The 27,677-nt window shown below is 50.1% G+C and overlaps 2 protein-coding genes across 6 annotated transcripts; one reads left to right on the top strand and one right to left on the bottom strand.

The window, feature by feature from the left end:
- Window positions 1-3,231: 3,231 nt before the first annotated feature.
- On the bottom strand, window positions 3,232-9,662 carry Znf319 (zinc finger protein 319). Of its 4 annotated transcripts, none has more exons than XM_045152798.1 (2): window positions 9,554-9,662; window positions 3,232-7,015 (listed from the first exon to the last, which is right to left on the bottom strand). In XM_045152798.1, the coding sequence occupies exon 2, from the start codon at window positions 6,763-6,765 to the stop codon at window positions 5,017-5,019; it is 1,749 nt and encodes a 582-aa protein (XP_045008733.1). In that variant the 5' UTR covers window positions 6,766-7,015; window positions 9,554-9,662; the 3' UTR covers window positions 3,232-5,016. The 4 variants fall into 4 exon arrangements, with proteins under 4 accessions (XP_045008733.1, XP_004663564.1, XP_045008740.1 ...); XM_004663507.2 differs by lacking the exon at window positions 9,554-9,662 and adding an exon at window positions 8,888-9,173; XM_045152805.1 differs by lacking the exon at window positions 9,554-9,662 and adding an exon at window positions 8,676-8,789.
- Usb1 (U6 snRNA biogenesis phosphodiesterase 1) lies at window positions 9,418-22,827 on the top strand. Of its 2 annotated transcripts, XM_004663505.2 has the most exons (7): window positions 9,420-9,880; window positions 10,753-10,916; window positions 13,471-13,654; window positions 17,012-17,065; window positions 18,993-19,098; window positions 20,673-20,756; window positions 21,869-22,827. In XM_004663505.2, the coding sequence occupies exons 1-7, from the start codon at window positions 9,576-9,578 to the stop codon at window positions 21,971-21,973; spliced, it is 1,002 nt and encodes a 333-aa protein (XP_004663562.2). In that variant the 5' UTR covers window positions 9,420-9,575; the 3' UTR covers window positions 21,974-22,827. The 2 variants fall into 2 exon arrangements, with proteins under 2 accessions (XP_045008766.1, XP_004663562.2); XM_045152831.1 differs by lacking the exons at window positions 20,673-20,756; window positions 21,869-22,827 and adding an exon at window positions 20,279-20,441 and having other exon boundaries at window positions 9,418-9,880.
- Window positions 22,828-27,677: the final 4,850 nt, after the last annotated feature.

The raw sequence follows: 27,677 nt of genomic DNA, 5'->3' as shown, positions 1-27,677 counted from the left end.
TTGATCCTGGCTTCATAAATATAAAACACCATGCCTAAGAGCAGGCCTGATTGAGTGTGCGCTGTCTACTTTTAAGTGGAAGGCCATGCTCTACATGCTTCACGGGCCCTACAAGGTGGGTCATTTTGAACCCATTTCACAGCTGGTGAAATGAGTAGATGTGGGTGACTGGCTGATGACTGGAAGAGCTAAGATTGAAACCTGCCTGCCTGACATCTAGAAACTGGCCACTGCATTTTGTTCCTTTCCTGCTATAGTAACAAGCCAAGAGTGGGGAGGATAGCAGAGGGATTTCCTGGGGCTATGGTCATCAGACTAGGGCTTTGGAGGAAGTGTTCCCTTAGAAAGTGTCTCAGAAGCCTAGCCTGGTGGGTGTATACTTGTAGACCCAGCTAATTGAAAGGTTGAGACAGGAGGAACAGCTGATGCCAGGAATTTGAGATCAGCGTGTACAACATAGAGAAATTGCCTCTAAACAAACAAAACACTCAGAATTGCTGCCAACAGTGACTGACTCCCAACCTGGAGTTGCTCTGGCTCTCCCCTCTTTTGTTTTGTTGTTGATTTTTTTTGTTTGTTTGTTTTTTGAGGTAGGGTCTCACTCTAGCTCAGGCTCACCTGGAATTCACTATGTAGTCTCAGGGTGTCCTTGAACTCACAGTGATCCTCCTACCTCTGTCTCCCAAGTGCTGAAATTAAATGCATGTGCCACCATGCCCAGCTTCACAGGTTCTTTTTCAGCTTTTTTTTTTTTTTTTAATTTTTTAAGTTGTACTTATTCGAGAAAGTCAGAGATGCATGTGCCCCCTTGTGCATCTGGCTTACGTGGGTCCTGGAGAATCGAACCAAGGTCCTTTGGCTTTGCAGACAAATGCCTTAACCACTAATCCATCCCTCCAGCCCTCCATAGGTTCTTCACTCATCATAAACATTAGAAGTCACCACTGCAAACACGGCCTTGGGGAAAGCCCAGCCACCGTGGCCTTGTTGTCTAGGCCTTTCAGGCTTGACCCTGATCCAATTCTCTCTCTTTTCCTCAACACAAACCCACTAGCAGCCTCCTTACTGTCCCAGCTCACACCAGGCACTTCTCTGCCTTTAAAGCATCCTTCAAAGCCATCTTTTTGCCCAAAATGCTTTCCCTGCCTCTTCCTAGCTATTCCCCACCCTTGCTTCCAGAAAGACCTCTCCCATCCTCTCCTCTCCATACATTATCTTCCAAGATACAAGGGCAGGGACCTTGGCTGTTTCAGTGAGGGAACTCACGAGTGCTGTCTGGCTCACTGGGCTCACTTGCTGATTCCTTTTATTTAACTGGGGCTCAGGGATAGGACCTGAAGCATCTCAGAGCCAGTGTGCCAGTCTGGACCAAATGCAGTTCCCACTACAAAATAATATTGGTGTTTGTTACAAAGCAGCATGTGAAACCCACATCATAGCTGAGAGCTTGGGACTAGCAACCCAGGCAGGTCCAGGAATGAGGGTAAGGTCCAAGCCAAAGGTGGGATAGGTAAGGTGAGGGAGGACTGTCCTGTGTGCAGCAGTTTTGACGGTTTCTAACTCTGCCTCTTCTGATTTGTGAAAACCTGCAGTCTTATCTGAAGTTCTTGCTTTGTGCTTGGTAAACATTAGGAGCTCAGTAATACTTGTGGATGAAAAGCAGGAATGCAGAGCTGGGGTGGGGATAGGAATACGCCATGTGGAGGAGACCCTACAGTACCCCAGCACACATTGAATATTTTGAGATTACAGCAGAAATCTTTGGAGCTGTGAGATCAATAGCAGTCAAGGCCCCTGGCTTGAGAGGCACTACCAACAACAAAGAACCCACTTACTTGAGGATGGGATGTGGAGCTTGTCTGGAGACTGGGATTCATGTGGGAGATGGCCCTCCACCAAAGTGCCTGGACAGTGCAGGCCCTCTATGGCACTCCCTCTGCACACTCGGGAGTGTGCAGGAGCTTCTGTCCCTCAAGGAGCTGAGTGCCAACTGGAAGGGGCTGCGTGCTGATGAAAGTGGTCTTGGTCTTGCTCCCCTGATCAGACCGAGTGCCCAACCAGTCCTGGCCGCAGTCATGGCCCAGCTTCCTGTCCAGCAAAGAGTGGCCTGGAACCAGAGTCCCTAGTATTTGGGGACTAAGCTGGAGCTCTACATGGTCCAGCGCCCAGGGCCATTGTGGCCACACTGCCCATCCCCCACAGGTGTGCAAGCCCCAGACTCATCGGGCCAGCATCCACAGTTCCAGGCCACTTGTGCCACTTACATGGCTTTGACAGCCCTGAGGCCTCAGAAGGGTCTGAAAGGCCCACCCTGCCCACCAAATATTTTGCCTGAGATCATACAGAATGGAAGCCAAACCTTAACACTGGTGTGTAAACAAAGGGTCCTGGGCTATCCCTTGCTGGGCAGTAGGGGTTCATAGAAAGGAATCTCCTGGCTTCTTGGGTCACACAGAGGGAGTAAGAGGGAACATGAGTCTAGATCACATCTTTAGGGACACCTGCGATATGGGAAGCCACTTATCCTTTGAACTTTCTACCCTCACACCTACCCAACCAGAGCAGTGTCCCTGGCTCTCAGATGGCAGGCCTGGTAGGCTGTTGCTCCCTTCGCCCAGTCCCAGTCTGGCCTTTGAGAAGTACAGTGCTTGAGTTGCTGAGGGTAGGGATGGGTTACAGGAGCGTGCAGAGACACAGAAGTAGAAAGGGCTGGGGGCGGCCTACAGAGGGACCCAGGCAGGGTGTCACTAGAGCATGAAAGAGGAAGCCAGCCTCTGTAGCTGGACAGGTCCACTGCTACTCAAGCAAGCTCCCTTACCAGGCCCAGTCTCCAGCCTCTGGCCTTCTAGAACTTGTTGGCTCCTCACAGCCCAGCTCCTTTCCTCAGATGCTGTGGTTAAAATCCCGGACAGGTGGATGCAGGTGTCCTGCACTGGATACCTGTCAGTATGCTTATACCTTCCCCCGAGCCTCACCAATGATTCCGTGTAGTTCTCATAAGAGCTAGACAAGGCTAGAGTTAATCTCCCAATTTTCTTTTAAACAGATGAGGCAATTAAGTCTCAAAGAAGTTAAGCTACTGGCCCTAGGCCATACACCCAGACGGTTTAAAGCTCAAGGTTCAAACCCAGCACTGTGTCCCAGACCCAACCTGCCACTGTGGGGGCAGGCCACTCTCAGCCTCTTCTTGTGTCATCATTTCCCTGTGGAAAAATGAAGAGAGCTAAGGTCTGCAATGGTCAATGTCTTTACTTCTAAAGCATACATTGGACTCACTATATATTAACATCAAAAGTGGCTACCTAAAATGGAGTCATTCTTTTTAAAAACCCAAACTCTCACATTTATATATGATCCAAAATGACATGAAATTAAAACTATACAATGTTACGAATAGTAATAACAAACTGCTTTTAGAAAGCAAAATTTGGAAAGGGACAAGTTAGCAGTTGGGACTGAACTGTCATAAGCCTGAGTTCCAGTCTCTTCAGGCTTTGTGACTGAGAGCCACCCAAAGGAAGCCAGCCCATCTCTGCAGGCACAGGCGGAAACCTGGGCAAGTAAGAGCAGGCAGATGTGGCTGATCAGACTTCAGAAGGTGGAAGCTGAAGTGGCTTCTTTCTGCCCATCTAGACCCTTGAAGTTTGTGCTGGTCAGTCGTCTTTCAAGACCCATGACCAGGGAGAAAAGAGGGCCCAGGCAGGGCTCTGCTAAAAACAGTAACAGAGGTCCTCTGTGCTCCTGAGGCGGTCCTGTCCCCATACAGTAATGTTGGCTGGTTACGCACCTGCCAGGAACACTGCCTACCGGACATCTTAATACACTTGCTCCTCCTGTTGACTACACCATGGATACCTGCTCTGAAAGCCCAGTAGGTAGCCACACATCTGGGGGGGGACTCTAGGAGGGCTCAAAGAGGAGCAGGGTATTTTGGCTACAGATGATCTTTGGGGTCCAGGCCTGCATCCAGATTGATGGAGGGTGGTACCCCATGAGCTGAAAGAGCACTGTGAGGTCAGAGGCTATTACCCATCAGGGTACTCAGGCCTAGGCTTGGCCCTGAGAGAGGGCTGGGGCAAACTGAGACCACACCCCTGAGTCCCCAACACTTTGGTTTACACAATCTGGGGGAGAGGGAGGCTTATTTTATTTACTGTGGAAATCCTGGACTTCCTCTCAGTCCAGGGTATCAATGATGGGAAAGGGAGGTGGTCTACCAGTCTTCTCTTCCACACCAGCAGCACTGCCTGGCATGGACACATTCCCCATCACAGCTCAGAACCACTCACTCACAGGCAGGAAGGGTGCATCCACAGCCTCAGGATCAATCCTCCGCACACAAGCTGTCTTCCTATTCTGGGACAGCGCTCTTCCTAGATGAAGGAACATCTCTGCTTTTCCTCCTGGCCGGGCCCCTAGTCTCCAGGCCAGACCCTGCTGGAAGACTCTCATCCTATTCATGTCACTATCAGAAACTTGTGGGACACATCACCCTGAGCAGAGAGGCCTGCAGCTCATGGTCTACACTCCTGGTCTCCAGCTCTGCCTTCAAGCTAGCCTTCCCTAAGCGGTAATGTGAGGGAGGATGGCCTAGGCCAACCCACTTCTAGGGTCCAGGCCATACCATAATTCTCCTCCATCCAGACCTACCTGGCTTCTAAGTAGGCTGAAAGATTTGGGGAGGCTGGGTTGGGTATCCCCCATCCTTGGGGAAGAGAGGGCCCCTTGACTGTCCATAGGACTACAGTCCCAGGTAGATGTGAGAGGCTGGTGGTTCTCAGAAAGCGGATCCTGCCTTGGGGAAGAGTACCAGTACTGCTGGCCACAGCAATTTGGCTCTCCCACTGCCAGGCTGGTGCCAGGAGTGCTGAGCACAGGAGCACCGGCATCTTCTATCTGCCCAGGGCCTTTTGTCCTCATTCCTGAGGCCTCGTTGGGAGCTGGATGGGGGGGCTTGGTACCATGCAGCCGCAAAGAGGTGAGTCTGGGCAGGGCAGGCAGTAGCTGTCCACAGCCTTAGGGCAGGCAGGCAGCCACCTGGTAGGCACCCTCTGCAGCTGCAGCGGCAGCGCTGTGCTGAGCGCTGTGCTCCTGCAGCAGCGCCACATCCAGGAAGCGCTCGCCACACCACACGCACTTGAACTGCTGCTCACGGGCGTGCACACCCTGGTGCTTGTTGAGATGCTCGCGCTGCTTGAAGGCCTTGTCGCAGTTCGGGCACTTGTAGGGCTTCTCACCCGTGTGCACCCTCCGGTGCCGCTGCAGGTCTGAGGCATACTTGAAGCGCTTCTCGCAGTCAGGACATTTGAGCGGCTTCTCGCGGGCTGGGTCACAGCGGTGCTGCACGAACTCCGAGGAGGAGAAGAAGCGGCGCTCACACAAGGTGCAGCGCAGGGGCTTCTCGGCTGTGGCACAGTGCGACAGCTGGTGCTTCTGCAGGGCCGATGCCCGCTTGTAGGCCTTGTTGCACACTGGGCACTTGAAGGGCCGCTCTGCGGAGCCTGGCAGGCACTTGTGCCTGAGCAGCTCGGCTGACTGGTCGAAGCCCTTCTGGCACACGGGGCACTTGAAGAGAGTCTCCAGGGTGTGCACGTGCTGGTGGTAGAGCAGGTGGCTGGGCTGCCCGAAGCCCTTCTCGCACAGGCCGCACTTGAAGGGCTCCTCGGTCTTGTGCGTGCGCCGGTGCCGCATGAGGGCGTACTGCTGCTTGAAGCCCATGGGGCACAGGTCACACTTGAAGGGCCGCTCGGCGCTGTGCGTGCGCTCGTGCTGCCGCAGGTCCGAGGGCCGCTTGAAGGCCTTCTGGCACTCGCCACAGCGGAAGGGCCGCTCGCCGCTCGGGGTGCAAGGGTGCTGCAGCAGTTCCGAGGACTCCTTGAAATGCAGCTCGCACACGTTACAGCGGAACAGGTGGTGCTCGCTGGAGTGCGCGTACATGTGCCGCACCAGGTGCGAGCGGTGCTTGAAGGTCTTCTCGCACACGGCGCACTTGTACGGCCGCTCCGAGCTGTGCGTGCGCTTGTGGTGCACCAGGTGCGAAGACTGGCTGAAGCTCTTGTCACACAGCGTGCACTTGTACGGCTTCTCGCCCGTGTGGATCCGCTCGTGCCGCGACAGCTCCGACAGGTGTTTGAAAGGCTTCTGGCAAATTGAGCAGCTGTAGGGTTTCTCGGGCTGTTCGGAATGGGTGACAGCAGTGGGTGGGGGCGCTGAGGGCAGTGATGGGGCAGCAGTGGTGGCTGGCTCCGTGGCCTCTGCTGGCTTATACGTCTTATCGCAGATGGAGCACTTCACCAGGCCGCTGTGGGAGCTGTGGTGCTGCGCCAGCGAGGTGAGCAGGGAGAAGCCCATTTTACAGACGCCACAGACAAAAGGCTTCTGCTCCACCTGCACACACTGGTGCTCCAGCAGGTCTGTGGCCTGGTGGAAGATCTTGAGACACTGTGTACACTGGAATGAGCGGTCGTGGCCCGCCAGGCATTGGTGCTCATGTGGACTGGACAAGTGTGCCAGGTCATGACCACACACCCCACATTTGGGGCCCGGCTCACCTGCTGCCTGCAAAGGTGCATGCTGTGGGGGCTGCAGGCCAGGGTCAGGCTGCAGGAGTATGCCATAGACAGCACAGCCCAAGGGGTTCTCAGCTGTGCCTGGGGGCAGCGTGTGCTCAGCCAAGGTGGGTGGTGGCTCGGCATGGTGCTGAGGCTGTGGTGGCTGGGGCTGCTGAGGCTGTGTCTGAGGAGGTTGCTGCCAGCTTTCCGACATGCTTGGGAAGATGGAACAGGGTTTGGACAGTAATGGCTTCAGTTTCCCGCTTAAGGTGATCTAACCCAGAGAGAGAAGCTGCCCAATATCAGAGATGGACAAAGACCCCAGACAAGGCACAGAGGACTGGTCAAATAGCTCCAGCCAATTGCCAAAAAGGCCAACTACAAGACAGTGTCGACAGGGCAGGGTTCTTCAAGGCAGCATCCTAGTCATGCCAGGGAGGTTCTGTTTTCCCCGGTGATCAGTTCTGTAGGAGAGAGAGAGACAGTGAGCTTGAGACCACAACAAGCAGCCCTTCTTTTTCCTGTGTTGCCCGCAATATCCACTCAGACATAAGCCACATCAGGGAAGGGAGATGCTCAGGGCTGGAGACCTGTTCCTTTCATATGCCACCAGAGAGGTCTGTGGTAACTGTGCTCCTCCAGCCAAAGGCAAGGGGAGCAGTCTTCATGCCCACCAGCCTCAGTTCTCCATCCCTGCGTATCCCAGCCTTCACAAGTCCCCTCAGGCTTCCTCCCAACTCTCTGCAGCCAGGTGTCTCACAGGTGGGAATCTAGTGTGACCTGTCCCTGAGATCTGCCAGTCCCTCTCCCATTGCCACCAGACCATCACTGCTCATAGGCACAGCCTCCTGGGTTTGAAAAGTCCAACAGCATATTGCCTCTGGCAGCTAATATTAAGACAATGACTACATCTCCCTTCACCCTTCCTCGGGCACATGCCTATTCTCACCACAAAATAGGATGGATGGCCTTATGAGGGTTAAGGACAAGTGCACAGATTCACCCAGCCTAGAGGTTCATAGAGTCAAACTCCTTCACTCTGGCATCTCCCAGAGAACCACACATACACACACAATTCTCAGTCTTCTGAATATCTGACTGTTGAGGCCTGCAAGAAGATGTAAGAGGGCTGGAGAAATGGCTTAGCGGTTAAGCACTTGTCTGTGAAGCCTAAGGACCCCGGTTCGAGGCTCAATTCCCCAGGACCCACATTAGCCAGATGCACAAGGGGGCACACGCGTCTGGAGTTCGTTTGCAGTGGCTGGATGCCCTGGTGTGCCCATTCTCTCTCTCTCTCTGTCTGCCCCTTCCTCTCTCTGTTAGCTGCTGTCAAATAAATAAAAATAAACAAAAAATTAAAAAGATGTAAGAAATCGTACTGTTTTGCCTCAGTGGTGCAGCAATGCTAAAGATGCACAGTATTTCTCCTCCAGGTCCTGTGGACCCATAACATTCTGGGTAATAAACTCTAAAAACCCACTCCACCCCAGCAAGTCTCTAACTCACCACTTTGTGGCAGCATAAAAGTAAGACCAGGTTCTCAGCTCACTTGCCTCTTGCATTTCAAAGTTTTGAAGTGTCTTCCTGAGACAAGGCAAGATAGCAGATGCCCTCACAAGCCAGTCTGGCTTCTTCTGCCAAAGAGAGGTAAGAATGGAGCTAAAAGCTGTCCACCTCAGCATCTTGAGGAGGGGAAGGGAGGAAAAGAGCTGCTGCTTTGAGGAAGTTACCAGGGTGTGTGAACAGCAGGTAGTGCTGGTCAGCTTAGCTTTCCTGAGGGAAAGGGGAAAGGTGGGCTGCCCTGAGCGCTGCCTGGGTCTGGCTACACCAATCCAGCTGTATGTTGTTTTCTTGGCATGAATAGCTGCCAGACCCAGCCAGAACTGCCCCCCGCCAGCACCTCTGAGCAACCTTACTGCCTACCCTGGCCCTCCTCCACGAAGGTGATATCAGGAACCCTTTCAGATCACTTTGAAAAGGAGAGAGGTAAGGTAAGGGAGGCAAGGAGAAGGCCCCACCTGCGCCCCCACCCCCAGCCCTTCTTCTCTGGGCAACTGAATGAAAGCCGATCTTTTCCCACTCCGGACAGCCCACCCAGCTGAGCTGCCTCCTGTCAGCTCTCACCCTAGAGGGTCAGGTTGCTGCGGCCCGGAGAGCTGGTGGCTGGGCCAGAGGAAGGCCCCAGGGCCTTAAACCGCGCCCGAGAAGCGGTCGAGGCCAGGTCAGGGCGGTCCCGGAGCTCAGGAGGCCGCTGGGACCAGCCCGAGGGGCGGGTTGAGGAAGGGGTGCGGCAGGCGCGGGAGTGGCCCCTGGATGCAGCCCCGGATGCCGCTCACCTGCTCCAAGCCGCCCGCGGGGCCAGGCGTAGGGAGAGCCGCGACCAGCTGCTTTCTCTGCCGCCCCTTTATTCCTGTTCCATCCGCGGCGGCGAGGCCTACGCGCCCTGCCAATCCCCGGCCTCGCGTAGCGGCAGCGGCCGGCCCGGGGGCGGGGGACCGGTTTGTAGCGGCCGGAACCGAAGACTCAACGAGCGCAGTCGGGCTAGCGGGGCCGGGTTGGAGAAGCGCCGGGAGGGCGGGCGGACGGGCGGACAGACCGACTGATGGCCTTGCAGAGACCCGCGGACAGGCGGGCGGCGCGAGGCCAGGGAGGCGGGGCCGGGGGAGGAGCGGCGGCCCGGACGGCAGAGACCGCTGCGGAGGAGCCCGCGGCGCGCTGCGAGGCCGCCCCCTGCCGGGGACCCCGCGGCCCAGCCCGTGGGATCCGCTGGGCACCAAGGGGTGGTGCTCGAGCCGCGGGATCCACAGGCTTCTGTGGACGGACGGAGTCCCGCCCACACGCTGGGCCTCCGGAGCCGAAGCGCCCGGTCCGGGCCCCGCCCGACTCTTGCACCTTACAGCGGAGGCCCGAACGAGCCCAGTGGTCTTCCGCAACTGATCTGCTCTTAGGACGAGCCCCGGGCCTAGGGTCTTAGGCAGATTTGAGAAGAGGAAATCCCAGACCTGTGAAACTGGCACACCCGGGATGGAGCGCTCCGGAAGGCCGTTGGAAGCGCTTTCCGTGCAGCCAGTGGACACAGTCGGAGCTTGTATCCCGCTGCGTCCCGCCCCGAGGCGGTGCTACCCCAGGCCCCGCCCCCCGACACCACTTCCGGCTCAGCGGAACTCGGAGTTCGGGGTGAGGTTGCTTGCGGACCTTGTCTGTGGTCTCGGACAAGGAGGCCCCATGAGTGAGGCGCCTCTGGTGGGCTACAGCAGCAGCGACTCGGAGGATGAAGCTGAGGCCGAGGCCACGGGGCGGAGCAGGCCGGGTTACGGGGACCGCCGTTGGTGAGGAAACGAGGAAGTCTCTAGCAAAAGCGCGATTCACTTAAAATCCCGGCGGGACCCGATCGTCTAGGGTGACAGGGAGGATGTGGGTCTGACACTAGGGGAGAGGGTCCCGAGCACACACCCCTTCCTTGCTGAATACTTTTCACGCAGTATGTTAGCTCTTTGCACGAAAGGCCCATCAAGTAGAAATGAGTTTTACACGTGAGGAAAGTGATACACACAAGAAGGGCATAGATAGCACTTGCCCAAGATCGCAGGGCTAGAATGTCCTCCAGCTCAGTCCTCCAACCCGCACGTGGCTACCTGCCCAGGTGTTTCCCACTAGGACCAAGAACACTGCTAAGTTCTGCCTCTCAGAGTAACGGGGAGATTCCAGTAATACTGAAGGGATAGTTTTGTGGTTCTCTAGAAGCTGCTTCTAGCACCTGCCTGGAAATGCATACTCGGAGTTATTTGGCTTAGGCAGGAGGATCACAAGTTTGAGGGCAGTCTAAAGCACGTGGCAAGACCCTTCCTCAAAAAAAAAAAAAGATGGCTCCGTGGTTAAAGGCACTTGCTTGGAAAGCCTGACCACCCAGGTTCTGTTCCCCAGTTCCCATGTAAAGCCAGATGTTCAAATAGCGCATGTGTCTGGAGTTCTTTTGCAGCAGCAAGAGGCCCAGGAGTGCCCATACTTGCGCGCTCTCTCTCTCTCTCTCTCTCTCTCTTTCTTTCTCTTCCTTCCTCTCGTTCCTTCTCTCTGCCTTCTTGCAAATAAGTAAAAAAAAAATTTTTAACTTATTGCATAACAGGTTAGAACTTTCGTTTGTATGAATGTAGAGAATGCACGGTGGATAAACGCTTGTTTTCTTTTTTCCCTTCCCTTACAGCGGCCAGAGCTCCCTGCCCAGCCAGAGGCTTCCGGTACCTGATAGTGTGCTGAACATGTTCCCTGGCACAGAGGAGCCTGAGGATGATAGAGCAAAACATGGAGGACGTGTGCGCACCTTTCCTCATGAACGGGGAAACTGGGCCACCCACATCTACATACCATGTGAGTTACATATGGAAGGCAAATGGTGGAACCATCACGTGCCACCTTAGCCACAGCTAGGAGGACGAAGCCAGAGGCCCTGTGTGCTATGTTCATTACTCCCCACCCCCCACCAGCCCTGATGAGCTGACAGGCTGAATCAGATTGCACTCCACTGACCACTGTTGTGGGTGTTCTGTAGTAAGTTGCTAGGTTTCTCAGAGTCTCAATTTCCTTACCTCTAAAATGTTGGAAATAGGTGGTAGCAACACCTATTTCCTAAGAAGATAAAGTCAGATAATCAAGTTCTTAGCACAGTATCACAAAGTGGTGGCTCTTATTTTATGTTGAGTGTCCCCTTATCAATATCCTCCTGCATTTGTGCTGCATTTGTCACAACAGATGAGCCTGCGTTGGCACATCATATTCACCCATAGCTCAGTTTGTGCTGGGTCTAACTCTGTGTTGTACAATCTGAGTTTGGATAAATTTATAAGTACATATCTATATTATTATATAGAGTAATTTCACTGCTTAAGGATTTTTGTGTTCCACTTATCCCTGTCCCATTTGTAGAGTTTTTCCTTTTCCAGAATGTCACAGAATTGATGACTATAGCCTTTTCAGATTGGCTTCTTTTGCTTAGTAATATGTATTTAAGTTTCCCCCATGCCTTGTCATAGCTTGGCAGTTCATTTATTTTTATTTATTTACTTATTTATTTAAGAGAGAGAGAATGGGCAAGCCAAGGCCTCTAGCCACTACAAAGGAACTCCAGACACATGCTTCACCTTATGCATCTGGCTTATGTGGGTACTGGGGAATTGAACTCTGGTTGTTAGGCTTCGCAAGGAAGTGCCTTAACCAATAAGCCATCTCTCCAGCCCCCATTTCTTTTTGGTGCTAAATAATATTCCATTGGTCTAGCTGTAGCATGTGTATTGACCTACTAAGGGGTTGCTCCTAAGTTTGAGCAGTTATGATTAAAAATGCTATAGACTTTTGTGTGGATGAAAGTTTTTAACTCCTTTGGGGAAATCACCAGGAATGTGAGTGCTGGATTACATGGTAAAAGTATATTTAGTGTGTGTGCCACACGTCATGGCTGTATCCTGATAGGTCCCCACCATCAATGAATGGGAGTTCCTGCCGCTCTGTGGCCTTGACAGCTCTGAGTGTGTCGGCACTATGCAGTAGAAGCATTCTGATAGGTGTGCAGTGGTGTCTCATTGCCCCTGACGACATGGCATGGTGAATTTTTCATATGCTGCTTGCTCTCTGCATCTCTTTGGTAAAGCATATATTAAGGTTTTGGGCCTATTTTTTGAAATTTTTATTTATTTGAGAGAGAGAGAGAAAGAGGCAGCTAGAGAAAATGGCCACTCCAAGGCCTCTAGCCACTGCAAACAAACTCCAGACACATGTGTATCTGGCTTACTGGGAACTGCTAAGCTATCTCTCCAACCCCTTGGCCTACTTTTTAATCAAGTTGTTTTCTTATTATTGAGCTTTAAAGATTTTGTATTATTCTTTGTTCTTGACCAGATATATCTTTTTCAAATATATTTTGCAAATATTTTTCTAAGTCTGTATTTTGTTTTTTCATTTTCTTTCTTTTTTTTTTGGTTTTTCTAGGTAGGGTCTCACTCTGGTCCAGGCTGACCTGGAATTAACTCTGTAGTCTCAGGGTGGCCTTGAACTCATGGCAATCCTCCTACCTCTGCCTCCCAAGTGCTGGGATTAAAGGCGTGCGCCACCACACCCAGCTTTCCTTTTTGGGGGAGGGGAGGGGTTTGAGATAGGGTCTTACTCTAGCTCAGGCTGACCTGGAATTCACTGTGTATTCTCAAGGTGGCCTTGAACTCAGTGATCCTTTTACCTCTGCCTCCCGAGTGCTGGGATTAAAGGCGTGCACCACCACGCCCGGCTGTTTTTTCATTTTCTTGGCAGTGTCTTTCACAGAGCAGAAATTCTTCAGTGTGATAAAATTGATCTTATTGACTCTCATAGCTAATAAACAATACAGTGGTCTGAAGGTGAACCTTTGGGGTACAGTACCCATTATCAAACCATATCACCAGCTTTGAGTTTTGTGAACTTTATCAAATTTCCTGTTTTCAGTTTCATTGATTTTTTTATTTTTATTTTTATTTACTTATTTGTCTGTGTGCGTACACACTCACACATCAGGGTTTCCTGTTGCTGCAAACAGATACCAGGTGCTTGTACCAGTTTATGCATCTGGCTTTACATGGTGCTAGGGAATTAAACCCAGGCCAGCAGATCTAAGAAGAGCTTTTGGCTTTTCAGTTGGTTAAGTATTTTGCTTGCTGGGATGGGGTGGCAGCTGCCAAGCTTCTTACATGCTGGAAACCCCTGAAGTCCCCTGGTAATTTCATATTTAGCCAATTTCTTACAATGAACATGTGTTGGCTTGACAGACAGAAATGTGAGTTAAAACACTAGTGGGTTCTGCAGACATACACTGCTCTTGAAACTGGAGAAATAAGGCTTCCCTGCCTATGGCTCTAACCTTGGTGAAAAGAATGGTCTACCTTGTCCACTATTTCTCCAGATGAAGCTGGGGAGGAGTTCCTGGATCTGCTTGACACGTTGTTGCCCCAGGCCCAGACCTGTGTGCCCCGGCTAGTGAGGATGGAGGAATTCCACCTCAGCCTGTCTCAGAGTGTCGTTCTCCGCCATCACTGGATCCTCCCTTTTGTCCAGGCGCTCAAAGACCGGATGGCCTCCTTCCAGAGGTGAATGCTTTTCTCCTCCTCTCAGCCTCCTTTCCTGAGCTGTGGTGGGCTTAGAGGCAGGGTAGAACAAGGCAGATCTCTTGGGGCTGTATGCTGTACCTCCCAGTTGGTGTATTGTGGGCACACTACCTAAGCCCTTACTCCTCCTTCCTTGTTTACTGAATACAAAACCTTACTATCTTTCTCTAAGCTTATACTTACTACTTCGCACATTTCTGTGACCAGATTTGAGGAATCTTCTCCCATACCAACTAATTCTCCTAACACTCTCCTGTTACCAACTGGGTAGCCTGCGATTTATTTCAGTTCTGACTTCTGTGACCTGAAAGTAATGTAGCCCTCACAGACTAAAGACTCAGTCCCACAAGACTGCCTTCCACTTTAGATACCAGATCTATAGGTTAAGACCCGGCGTTATCCAAACTGTCTGCCTTGCTACAAATCAGATCCTTTCTCTGGCTTGACATTTGCTGGAAGGACGTAAGAATTCAGGAAACCAGTACACTTCCTAGATTACTGATTGATTTACTTAGAGGTGTTTTTTTTTGTTTGTTTGTTTGTTTTGTTTTGTTTTGTTTTTCAAGGTAGGGTCTCACTCTGGCCCAGACTGACCTGGAATTAACTATGTAGTCTCAGGGTGGCCTCGAATTTATGGTGATCCTCCTACCTCGGCCTCCCAAGTGCTGGGATTAAAGGTGTGTGCCACCACACCCAGCTTTCCTTTTTGGGGGAGGGGAGGGGTTTGAGATAGGGTCTTACTCTAGCTCAGGCTGACCTGGAATTCACTGTGTATTCTCAAGGTGGCCTTGAACTCAGTGATCCTTTTACCTCTGCCTCCCGAGTGCTGGGATTAAAGGCGTGCACCACCACACCCGGCTACTTAATTTTTTACATGTATTTATTTATTCATTTGCAAGCAAAGAGAAATAGACACACACACAGAGGTAGATAGAATGAGCGTGCCAGGGTCTCCCGCCACTGCAAATAAATTCCTGATACATGTGCTACTTTGTGCATCTGGCTTTATGTGGGCACTGAGGAATCGAACCAGGGTTGTCAGGCTTTGTAGGCAAGGGCCTTAACTGATAAACCATATCCCCAGCCCTTATTTTCAGTTTTTTGAGACAAGGTCCTGACTTTGCAGCAGTACTGCCTCAACATTCTGAGTGTTGGGATTACAGATAGCTCTGCAAAGGAGACAGGCAGACAGAGATAGGTACATTTTTCTTTGCAGTGTTGGGGATTGAACCCAGGGCTTCATACGTGCTAGGCAAGTGCTCTACTACTCAGCTGCATCCTCGGCACTTACAGATTTTATTTGTTGTATTTTTTGCCTGTGTATGTGACATGCACTTGGCTGCAGGGTGCACGTGGCTGGAGCGGAATGTCTAGTGTCTTGCTCCATTGCTGTTCTGCTCGTTCTTATTTAAGCCAGAGTCTCTTACTCTGATCCCAGAGCTTAATTTCACGAGCTCCAGCGATTGTCAGGTCTCTGCTTCCCTGTGGGACTGAGGTTACAGTGGGTGCCCACACCCAGGGATCAAAACTGAGTGGTCTTCTCAGGCCTACTCATAATCTCATGCTTGCACAGGAAGTGCTGTTAACTGCTGATCCATCTCTCCATCCCAAAGGATATGGTTAAACTTTTTTTTTTTTTAACTTATTTGAGAGAGAGAGAGAGAGAGAGAGAGAGAGAATGAATGGCTCCAGGGCCTCCTACAAACAAACTCCAGATTCATGCACCATTTTAAAGACACTAATCACCTAGAAAATCCCAAAGGATTTAGGAGCACTGTGTAGGAACCAGGGTCAAACACCAAATAATAGAATAAAAGATGATCTTAGCTAGGTGTGGTGGCTCACACCTGTAATCCTAGCATTCAGGAGGCTGAGGCAGGAGGATTACCATAATTTTAAGGCCAACCTGGGGTAGTCTGGGCTACAGAGTAAGACTCTGTCTCAAGAGCACATATACAAAAGCACATGATGCTTTTATCACCCCTGCTATTTAGGAAATTGCATGGATTTAGAAGCTCTGTGCCACATATATTGCTTATTTAACATTTGCATTCAGCTTATGGTAGAATGGTGACTTTTGGTTTTTCGAGGTAGGATCTCACTCTAGCCCAGGCTGACCTGGAATTCACTATGTAGTCTCAGGATGGCCTTGAACTCACAGTGATCCTCCTACCTCTGCCTCCCGAGTGCTGGGATTAAAGGCATGCACCACCACCCCTGGCCTGATGGTGACTTTTTCAGAGGGAATTTGTAGGAAAAAATAGATTGTAGGGCCTGGGATGTAGCTCAGTGGTAGAGCACTTGCCTGACATATGGATGGCCTGACTTCCATCCCTAGGACCTCAGAATTTAAAACTTTAAGAAGGGAGGTGGAGAGATGGTTCAGCTATTAAAGGTGCTTGCTTGCAAAGCCATATGACCTAGGTTCAGTTCTCCATTATCCACATACAGCCAGATGCACAAAGTGGTCCATGAATCTGGAGTTCATTTGCAAAGGCCTTGACACGCCCATACACATACTTTCTTTCTCCTTTTCTCTTCTTCCCACTTCCCTCCTTCTCTCAAATAAATAATTTTTTTTTAATTTGAAGATATTATGCATACCCTCAGTGTAATACCTGGTAAAGGGTCAGAACTGGCCCCAAGTCTGGTTTTCCTACTGAACTATTTTGTAGGACTGCAGACATGCCTTACTGCAGGCTTGATGGAATCAGATGCCTGTACTTTCACTCATCTCTTCCAGTTGACATTTCCCTCAGAATGCCTCAGTCCCAGGGGTCCTGTGGTGGTTTGAATAGCTGGCTCCCAATATATACCATTTTCTATTGTTTGTAGTTTGCATCTACAGCCACCTGGCTGGAGGCAATGTCACTGGGTGGATCTTAAGGTGTGGTGGTGGGTTTCAGATTTCAATCTAAAGACATGCAAATTGTGCCTAGCTGGAGTTCCTGAAGTGTGCTGTGGCTTTTGGCTTTTTGGCTGGTGCTTCCTCTCTCTCTGATTGGGCCTGTGAAAGCAGGCCAGCTTCTTCTACCATTATGGAACTTCCCCTAGATTTAATAAATTTTAAATAATAAATTTTAAAGCTTCAATAAATATCCCTTCCTCCATAACTGTGCCTGGTCTGGAAGTTCACCTCAGCGAACCTGAAGCTGTCTGCTGCAGGTCCTATGGTCCTGCCACTGCCTACAGCTCTAGAGCTCGGTGCACACCTGACCTCCCAGTGCAGACCTACAGCACCAAGCACAGCTAAAACTGCTGCTTTTGTTAAAACTCAAAACTAATATTTCTGGTTTTTTCTTAGTGTTCTTTCTGAAATAGCTTTGTTCTAAATTTCAGGTTTTCCTTCACTGCTAACCGTGTAAAGATTTATACCAACCAAGAGAAAACCAGGTGGGTCCCTGGCCCTGAAGAAGATTCTTGTTGCAAAGACTGAGGGGTGCATTTTTTTTTTTTATTTTGTTTATGTGAGAATGGATATACCAGGGTCTCCTGCCACTGCACATTAACTCCATACACATGCTCTACTTTGTACATCTGGCTTTACATGGACACTGGGGAATTGAACCTAGGCCATCAGGCTTTACACTAAGTGACTTTAACCACTGAGCAATCTCTCCAACCCCACTTTTTTCCCTTAACCAAGGGCACCTGTTCCCCAATCTGAATTTTCATTCATGGAAAAAAAAAAAAAAAAAAAAAAAAGCAAGGGTGCATTGGGAGAGAATGCAGAGGTCTGAAACCATCTTGTATTGGAAAGAGCTTGTGAAGTCAGAAGACTATTCCTGCCCAGGATCTATTCCTGACTGTAACGATTGGGTTCTGTGACTTCCTGTTTCCATACTATCATATCAGTCCCCTTACTCATCCATTGTCCAGCATTCAAGAAGCCTAATGACACAATGGATTTTGAAAAGCGTTAAAGTATTAAATGAACAAAGAGGAAGTTATTGTGACCACAGCCTCAGAAGGAGTCTCCCTATCAGATCCTGTCCATTGAGCCACTGCTTCTCAGCAACTCTGAAAGCAATTGTTCCTTCCTTCATTTCAGGCTGTCTAATTTTTTTTTAAATTTTTTATTTATTTATTTGAGAGCAACAGACACAGAGAAAGACAGATAGAGGAAGAGAGAGAGAATGGGCACGCCAGGGCTTCCAGCCTCTGCAAACGAACTCCAGACACGTGCGCCCCCTTGTGCATCTGGCTAACGTGGGACCTGGGGAACCGAGCCTCGAACCGGGGTCCTTAGGCTTCACAGGCAAGCACTTAACCACTAATCCATCTCTCCAGCCCATGCGTGTCTAATTTTTTAAGCTAAAGGATGTCTAGAAGGGAAGAGTCAACTACCACATAAGGCCAGTAAAGATATGCTAAGTGGAGCTGGGGAGACAGCCAGGTGGGTAAAGAGCTTGCCACACAAACCTGAGGACCTGATTTCAGATCCCTAGAACCCATGTTAAAAAAAAAAAAAAAACCCTCACAGGGTGATGCACCTGCAAGCCAGGCTCACTGGCTACCTACCTACTCCAGTCAAATCCTTGAGTTCTAGGTTCACTGACAGACTCTTCTCAAAAAGAATAAGGTGGAAGGTAGCAAAGGAAGACTCCTGATGTCAGCTTCTGTCATCCACATGTACCCACACATTCAATAAAAAAAAACATACTAATGATGGCAGGAGGATCCATGGTTTTGGTGGAAGGATAGAAGCCACTGGAACTTTTGTTGTTGTTGTTGTTGTTGAGGTAGGGTTTCACTCTAGCTCAGGCTGACCTGGAATTCACTCTGTAGTCTCAGGGTGGCCTTGAACTCATGGTGATCCTCCTACCTCTGCCTCCTGAGTGCTGGGATTAAAGGTGTGTGTCACCATGCCCGGCTGCCACTGATGACTTTGACAAGAACATTTCTGGGAAAATGTTTTTTTATGAAGTTTCACTTAGAATGGCATGGGGGCCAGCAGAAGGTGATCAAGGGAGGGTTTAACTACTGAGGTCAGCAGGCCTGAACACTTGCAGGAGGAAGGTGGTACTAGAAAGCAGGGCCTTGAGAAGGTGCTAAGTCTGGGAGTCTGCAGCAGGAGCTGACAGAGTGCCCTGGGCACATGGCCGTGGAGAGTAGATAGTGGTGGGTTTCGAAAGGGTTGAAGTCAAGGCAGGAGAGGGATTGAGCCAGCTTGTGGAATAGCAGAGGGACACACAGATGGGTGAGCAGTGGCCCAAGACCTAGGCTTCCTGTTGGTGGACTTCGGATGCTTCTTGGATGGTTTGTGCTCTCAGAGGCTGTGTCTTGTACCCATGTTGTATCCACTTCTGCCTCTCCCTAGGACCTTCATTGGGCTTGAGGTCACCTCAGGGCATGCCCAGTTCCTGGACCTGGTTTCAGAGGTGGATAGAGTCATGAAGGAATTCGACCTCACCACTTTCTACCAGGTAATGCACAAAATTGCAGATCATGAATGGAGACAGTACTGCTCGAGGGGACTACTGCTGCTCCACTGGCCCATCTGTAACTGGAGCAAAGCATCCTTAAAGAAGCCCTTGTCAGAAACCAACTAAATAGCCCTGCAGTACTTAGCTGTGTGGAGGGTCCTGGGTGCAAGGCCAGAAGACACAAACCCCTGGGGTCTGAGGGTTAGCTGGTTGCAGCCCACCTTTATGCAGTCCTACATTTTAAGAGCTCTAGGGATTAGGCCTTTCCCATAATGTATCCATGTTTGCTTTATATTTCCTCAGCATTTATACCCAACACATAATAAAATTGACCTTCCAGAGAAAGGTATAATTCACATGTCTTACTATGCCCTCCCCTATGCTCTCCAGCGTACTCAGAGTCCAGGTTGGATACACAATTTTAAAGGAGCATTGTTTTTATTTGACATGTTTTTTAAAAAACATGCTGATGGGCTGGAGGGATGGTTTGGCAGTTAAGACACTTGCCTGCAAAGCCAAAAGGCACAGGTTTGATTCCCCAGGACCCATGTGAGCCAGGTGCACAAGGGGGGTGCATGTGTCTGGAGTGTTTTTGCAGTGGCTGGAGGCCCTGGTGCGCCCATATTCTCTCTCTCCGTCAAATAAATAAACAATATTTAAGAAAACATGCTAAGGTATGTAATTGTGACTGACTAGGAATATTTATTGTTTCTTCAAAGTTGTAGACATTTTGGGGTTTGTTCATTTCTTCTGAAAAGTATGGCATCTGCTGGGATGTTCTGGTTCAGAAAGTAACTCAGTGCCTAGATTCTTGTCCCCCTCCCCAGGGCCAGGGGATCTCTGTGGTATGTAAAGGAAAGCACCTGAAAACACTGCTCATCAGCTCAGCCTGGCATAATAAAACACAGCAGAAGGCTGGAGAGGTGGCTCAGCTGATAAGGCACTTGCCTGCGAACCCTAACTATCTCAGTTCAATTCCCCAATACTGATGTACAAAGTGCACAAAGTGGCACATACATCTGGAGTTCGTTTGCAGTGACTAGAGGCCCTAGTATGCTCATTTTCTCTCTGTGTGTGTCTGTCTCTCTTCTCTCTGCTTGCAAATAAAATGAAAAAAAAAATTAATATAGCAGACTGGGACAGACCCCAAACAACTGGGATTTATTTTCTTACGTTCTAGGGGCAGGAAGTTGAAGATTTAAGGTGCTAGCATGGTTGGCTTCTGATGAGGGCTCTGGCTGAGAGATAGCTGCCCCGTCTGTGTCTTCTCTTTTAAGGACATACATCCCATCATGAGAAACCCACCCTAACGGCCTCATCTAACCCTAATTACCTCCAAAAGACAAATGCCATCCCACTGGGGGTAAGGCCTTATGTGTATGAATTTGGGTTAGTGGTACAACTTAGTCTGTAGCAAGGACCAGTACAAGCTATTTTGTCTTTTCTACCTGAGCAGGGTGCTTAAGATCAGCACTGAGGGACTGGCCAGGGATCTTGTAATGAGACCCTGACATGGTGGCTGGGCCTACCATGGTATCCAGGTGACATTCAGCTTCCCTGCTTTTCCTTCCCAGGATCCCTCCTTCCACATCAGTCTGGCCTGGTGTGTGGGTGATGCACGTCTCCAGCTGGAAGGACAGTGCCTGCAGGAGCTGCAGGTGAATGCCCAGGGCCAGAGCTCCAGAAGTGATGGGATGGGTATGGGGGCTAAGGAGGGGTAGTCACTCAAACCTGACACCATGGGAAACCAGTAACATGGCAGGAGACTCTTCCTCTTACCATCTTGCTCAGAGTAACTGGTTCCAGGACCAACTGCAGACCTGGAAGCTGGTTAGTAGTACATGTGTTTGGCTCCACACCTGGCCTAGGGAGGCAGGACTGGATTTTAACAAGATTCTGTATGCACTGCCTTAAAACCCTGGTGGCCGCAGGCTCCCCTGGAAGTCCCAGACTGTCACCTGAGATCAGAGGTTTGGACCTGCCGGTATTGGGAAGAAAGTGTGCCACATTTGTGGAACATTCAGCCTTGGTGCCAGTCTCATTTTGGCTTTGGGCAGTTTTTTTGTTTGTTTACTTTTGAGACAGTATCTCACTGTGTATCTCTGGCTGACCTCGAACTCTCTATGGAGACCAAGCTGGCCTTGAACTCCTGCCTCTGGCTCCTGAGTGTTGAGATGACAGGCATGCACCACTACTGCTGGTCTTATTTTAATAGCAAGTGGAACAATTCACTTTCCCTGAGAGAACCAAGAGGGTACATGCACAGCTCCTGACAGGGAGCAGTGTGGCCCAGTGTTACTAGCATTTTTGTTTCTTAGGAGAAGCCAAAACACAAATCAAAACAAAACAAAAAACAGATTTTCATGTGCGTTCTCCAAGTCTTCAAGTGTTGGCAGCTGATTTGGCTTTCTGAAAAATATAATCTGTGCAGCCCCATCTGTAGGGGCCTGGGCCTCGGCCTCCTCATGCTGCAAAGAGCTCTGATGTCTGGCTGCAGCAGACCTGGCCCCTAAACCAAACCAGATTAGGTACTGGACACTGTACCCCAGAGCTCCAAGTGTCTATGTCCTTGCCTAGAAGTTGGTGGGGAGACAGACCCTACTCACAAAATGGTGACGTGATTAGACAAGCTAACAAAAAGCCTGAGCCTGCATGGCCTGGGTCCCCTGTGCGTGGGCCCATCTCTGAGGGAGTTTGCTAGGATGGTTTTATCTGTGGTGCGTCTGCATCCAGATTCCCATTAACATGGCTCTCTCACTGCTGACTAAAGGAAATCGTGGATGAGTTTGAAGACTCTGAGATGCTGCTCCGTGTGCACGCCGAACAGGTGCGCTGCAAGTCTGGGAACAAATTCTTCTCGATGCCTTTGAAGTGAACACCACCTCCTTGGTCGGGGCCTGTCTGCAGGCTGGATACAACCTGCTTCCCCATCTATGGAGGTGCCTTCAGCCTACTCGGGCATTTACAGCTGTCCCTGTTGACTGCTTCTCTCCTGGTCCCTTTGAGAGTGATGTTGGTTGCTGCTCTTGAGCCATTCCCATAAATCACCAGTAGAGGGCAGCCTGGGCCTTCTAATTCTTCTGGACTATTGTAGAGAAAGAAAAAAAGCATTGTTAAAGGGAGCCCACCCATTCAGCAGAGAATATCTCCTGTGGCCCCTGTAGACCATCTCCTCCCCTCGGAAGCCATTTATATTGCAATGCTATTGGTCTCACACCAGGTTTTACATTCATCGTGCCTTGCCTCACCCTCTCTCCTGGAAGTGTGCCACCTTTCTCTCCTTTTCTCTCACCAGTATTATGCCAGCAGAGGCCATCTCAGGGCCAGGCACAGGGTGCTAATTTGTGGTCAGCATCAGTTTTCTCCATTCCATTCCTTCCTCCCACTCTCCCAGCCAGGTGCCTGGGGAGAGGCAGGCAGATGTTTCATTTTGGCTTGCATGTGGCTGGCTGCCCAGCCTCCAACACTCTGACCCCTAGCTTCCCCATCAGCTTTCCCAAAGAGGCAGAGAGGAGCCTTCTTCCAGTCCAGATCCTCCTGCTGCTGTGGCTTGAGCATTCTGAGGGGTGTGGCCAGAGGGCCCAGCTGCACAAGACTTTCATTTTTCATCAGGCTCTCACTAGAGCAAAGGACCGGTCCTCCCCAGTTGTCATGGGGATTTCTGGTGATAGATGAAGAGATATTTTGTTACAGTTTTGAATTACGTCAATAAATAAAACTTGTAGTTTTTTTTCTGTGGGGTCTTATTTTGGACTGCTTTTGTTCAACAAGGTGAGAAATGCCTTTTCTCTGCCCTTACCCTCATGCTGTGCTTCACAGTTTGGGAGGCTTTTGAAGAACTTGTTATGACTTCTAAGGTGAGTTTGAAGGGTGGTAGCTATACCTCAGAAGAAAGAGGGTGAGGAGGCTGGGAAGATGGCTCAGCAGTTACTTGCAAGGGTGCCAGCCCTGGTTCAGTCCCCAAGCCACCCATCTAAGCTGGACACAAAAAGTGGTACAAGTGTGTGGCATTTGTTTGCAAAGGCAAGAGGCCCTTACACGCCCATGCATACACACACACACACACACAAAATAAAAAAAGGGGGTAGGGTTCCTACACCTATCAGGCCTGCAAACAGTGGGGCTGCATATACACAGAGAGGCCAGGGCTTGGCATGTGGCAGGGAGTTGCCATCCCCGACCCCTCATGGGTATAAGCACAGACCTTTAGACTTTATGCTGTTGTGACCTTTACCAAGGCCTTTCCAGGGCATTCCCATTCTCAGCAGCTCAGCCTGTTGAAAGGCAACTTGGTGGAGTTGACTGCTGTTTGATGGAAGAACAGGTTAAGCGACTTACCTGGAACATAAGAAATGGCTTGTTAGGACCTGACTCAGCTCTAGCCCAAGTTTCTACCCCGGTTCTGCCCAGGCCAGCCCTGCACACACCTTCCACTTGGGCCCATGGGAAAGATGTTGAGAGTCTGTTGCTTTGGCTGCCACTGTGCATGCTCCTTGCGACTCTGCCTTTTCCTAGCACAAGAAACCATATCCATACCTCACCCCCTAATGCCACCACACAGATCAGCTGACCAGCTGCTTGGTGTTCCTGGCATCTGAGGTCACGCTGGAGAGGAAGAAGCAGCCAGGCATACTTTTTGGCCTGTAGACAACATGACTACCCTGGATGCACAGCCCATGTTTCTGATGCCTACTCTGCCAGGTCCTGAATTAGGTACTTGGCTGAATCAGTCCAGGCCTGGCCCTCTGGGTGCTCACAGTGGGGAAAGCAGGCCAGGCGTGCTGAGCAGAATCCTCATCACCAACAATGCACTTGCCCAAAGGACTGCTCCCTTGGGAGGGGATATGGCTCTGCAGGTCATCTGGGCCGAGGATAGACTTAAGAGTGCAGCCACTTTGAGAGCTGGACCAAGATCAATAAAGGGCTCTTCAATGGTGAACGGAAGGTGGCCATGGAGGGAAGGGAGTGGGAGCTTGATGGGGGCGGGGAGGATGGGGACAGGTGGGCGGGGACTGAGGATGCTGGCAGCAAGCACCTGGCAGGCACCCAGACTTGCAGTGTGCCTCCAGCAAGCACTGCGCCGACGGTGCAGAAGCAGCTGGGGCTCTTCCATAAGAGGAGAAGTGTTCCAGAAACCCAGATGAGCGGAGACAGGGGAGACAGGGAGCAGGCTGGGGCCTCTCCTGGGTGGACGGTGTGTAAGGAAGAGATGCTCTTGATGGGGATTGTATCACACCAGGAGAAGTACACAGTCAACACATCTGGCCCTGGCACCCTCAGATGTTCCCTCCATAGGGCAGGGACTGGCTGATTTCCACCTGGCACTATGGCCTTTTCCCTCGCCTCTCCAGACCACCCCAGCTGTTTCTGAGGGAGAGGGAAAGTACTTGGTTTGTTTGTTTATTCCTTGTCTTGGCACGCAGACCCAAAGACTGCCCTATTAACCAAGCAAGCTCATTTTGCCAGAATCACATGCTGTAGTGGTTTGATTCAGGTGTCCCCCATAAACTTAGGGAAAGGTTTTTCTTTCTTCTATGTTTTTAAAAATTTCTTTTTAGAGCCAGGCATGGTGGCACATGCCTTTGATCCCAGCACTCAAGAGGCAGAGGTACGAAGAATGCTATGAGTTTGAGGCCAGTCACTAAAGAGTGAGTTCCAGGTCACCTTGAGCTAGAGTGAGACCCTACCTTGGAAAATCCAAAAGACAAAACAATCTTTTTTTAATTTTACACAGAGAAAGAATGAAAATGGGTGCCCTAGGTCCTCTTCTCACTGCAAACCAACTCTAGACATATGTGCCACTTTGTGCATCTGGCTTTAACGTTGATTATGGGGAATAGAACCCTGGCCATCAGACTTTGCAAACAAGTGCCTTTAACTGATGAACCATCTCTCCAGCCCCAAAAGAGAAAAAGTTTATTCACCAGGTGACCAAATATAAAAAGGTCTCTTGAGGTGCTTGTCTGCAAAGCCTAATGACCCAAGTTTGGTTCCCCAGTACCCACATAAAGCCAGATGCGCAAAGTGGTGCATGTATCTGAAGTCTATTTGCTGTGGCTGGAAGCCCTGGCATGCCCATTCTCTCTGTCCCTCTTCTATTTCTGCTTGAAAATAAATAAATTAGTTAATTTTTTTTAAATATAAAAAAGGTAGGAGTCTCAAAGCTGCCTTCCCAACAATGGGGTTGAAGGTCATTTAGGGAGTAAAGCAGTGGGGTGATGTGAGGCCAGAGAAAGGTCTTAGATGCAGAAAAGAGAGAAGTACTCTGTATTCTATACATTCACAGTTCACTGGGCATCTGTGAGAACCTAAGCAATGGGTTAGTGGTTTCATTCCGTTTAGAGCTCCCAAGTCCTCAAACGCAGCTTAGGCAATTTCATTTTTATTTGTAGAGGAAGGAAACAGTAAGAGTGAGGAAACAAGGAACTCCAGATTCTGGTAAATTAGACGATGGAAAGGAAGCCAGTGAACTGGCTTCTTCTAGAGCTTTCTGTATAACCCCTCACACCACATGTGGGTCTCAAATGAAACTGCTGTGAAATGTCATATCCAGGCTTTGATTTAAAAGTTTCCAAGGGAAAAAAAGGTGTGTGTGGTGGGGAATCAAGACATAGGTGAAATAATGGTAGCAAAATGTGGACAATGTTTAAAGCTGGTTGGTGAAAGTTTACACATCATGGTCCCACTAGTCCTCTTAAGCTAGCTCTGGATAGTAGACCCTTAGTCCCTGGTGATGCACATGTGTACCAAGCTAATTTGATTGGGAACTTCATGATCTGGCCACATGGGCTGTTATTTCCATGACCCAAGAACCTGCAATGGGAGAAAACAATTACCAACCTTGTCTGACCACCATCCTGGTCTCTTAACTCAGTTATTTCTTACTAAGTAAACTGTTTATCAGTATTTTTAAAAATAAATTTTGCAAATGATTGCAGTATACTCTGGTTAGACAGAGGCAATCCTGTTGTTTGCCTGAACACTGCAGATCACCCAAAAGCAAGTTTCAAACTGGGGAATTTAGCCAGCTGTGGCGGCACATGCCTTTAATCCCAGAATTTGGGAGGCAGAGATGGGAGGATCACTGTGAGTTTGAGGCCAGCCTGAAGCTAGAGTTCCAGGTCAGCCTGGGTTAGAGTGAGATCCTCCCTAGGAAAAAAAAAAAGAGGGGGGGGTAATTCAGAAACAAGGTGAGGGATCCCCAGAAAAGTGAGTTGGTGATGGAAATAGATGAAATTGCCTCTGCCTTTCCCCCACATCCAAACTTCCTGTTCACACGAAGCTTTGCCAAGTGCCAGATGATATCCATCATGGGCTTTTTTTTTTTTTTTTTTTTTAATGACACAGAATTGGTAGGCCAGGGCCTCCAGCCACTGCAATCTAACTCCAGATGCATTGCATGCACCACCTTGGGTGAGACCCTTCCTGGACTTTTGATCAGGCTCCATGGTATCTACAGCATAATAGAATCAAATAGAGCACAATCATGTTGTTGAGACACAGCCACACACTTCATTTCCCCCAAGATCTGAGGAGAAAATGGACTCCCTGCTCTGGGGCCTCTCCTCTTGTGAGGTCTGTTTCTGCCTCTCTTTCTGTGTGAATTTTCTTTCATGTAGCTTTCCAGAAAGCTTCACCTGGCTATGCACTAATTTAGATGATCTACCCCAAACCATAGATGGTATCATGTGGGGGCTTGGCCGGGATCTACCACATTTTCAGTATGGACCATGCCTAGCCAGGAAGGGTCTGAGGGAATGACCATTGAGCTCTGCTACCTCCTTCAGTTCCTTACAGGGGAAACCTCCAGCCACATTTAAGCCCAAGTGGAGAAGAACCAAGATATAAGGTGGATAGCACCCTCTGTCATGTGAGGACACAGGCTTTGGTATACCTTTTCTGGGGTTCTGGGGCTCCCTTTCCCTAACTGCCTACCGAGGAGACCTACCTTGCTCATATTTTCCCTCATTCTCCCTACTCCAGAGGTAACCCTAACTGTTGTTAGAGAATTAGGTTTAAAACAGGACATTTGGGTTCTGACTCCCTTACCCATCCTTCCTGCCCATCCTCACCTACCAAGTGGGAGGAGGAATCTTCATTCTTTCTTCACAGGAAGGCCATGCCTTCCTTGGGCCCTCTCTCAGCATGGGGTCGATTTAGGGTCACCCCTCTCCAGAAGCAGGGATGGGCCCAAAGTGGGCCAAGGAAGATTTGCTGCCATCTGGAAAGAGTTAAAGGGCCACCCACCGGCAGGGGCTGTATGCAGGCACCTGCTATGAGAAAGCCTGGGTTAGGGTGCTGCCCAGAGCCCCTGCCTGGGTCCGCCTACTGAGATCAAGCGAGAGAGCACACTGGCGCTTTAAGAGCAGCCGCGGTGGCTGCAGCGCTCAGCGCTGGGAGGAGGGTTTGGAAAGGCTGGAGACGCACCGAACTCGCCAGGGACACAGTGACTGGAGAGTAGGCTTACTTGCTCGCCAGCTTGCTCGTTCACCGAGACCTGTTCCCTGCATTTCTCCCGTGACCGCCTGGGGGACCCAGGCCCAGCTGGGCCCAGCGGCCAGCCGAGTGACTGCGTGGGG

Source organism: Jaculus jaculus, chromosome 1 (assembly GCF_020740685.1).
Source record: "Jaculus jaculus isolate mJacJac1 chromosome 1, mJacJac1.mat.Y.cur, whole genome shotgun sequence".
Taxonomy (NCBI): domain Eukaryota; kingdom Metazoa; phylum Chordata; class Mammalia; order Rodentia; family Dipodidae; genus Jaculus; species Jaculus jaculus.
Note: the sequence above shows the minus strand (reverse complement) of the source record. Positions and strands in the feature narration are given on the sequence as shown.

Bases quoted from the DNA above. Each gene is read 5' to 3' on its own strand.
- Znf319 (XM_045152798.1), bottom strand. From the start codon at position 6,765: ATGTCGGAAAGCTGGCAGCAACCTCCTCAGACACAGCCTCAGCAGCCC.
- Usb1 (XM_004663505.2), top strand. From the start codon at position 9,576: ATGGAGCGCTCCGGAAGGCCGTTGGAAGCGCTTTCCGTGCAGCCAGTG. The intron at 10,917-13,470 runs GTGAGTTACATA...CTATTTCTCCAG, and splicing joins CACCCACATCTACATACCAT to ATGAAGCTGGGGAGGAGTTC. The intron at 20,757-21,868 runs GTGAATGCCCAG...TGCTGACTAAAG, and splicing joins AGTGCCTGCAGGAGCTGCAG to GAAATCGTGGATGAGTTTGA.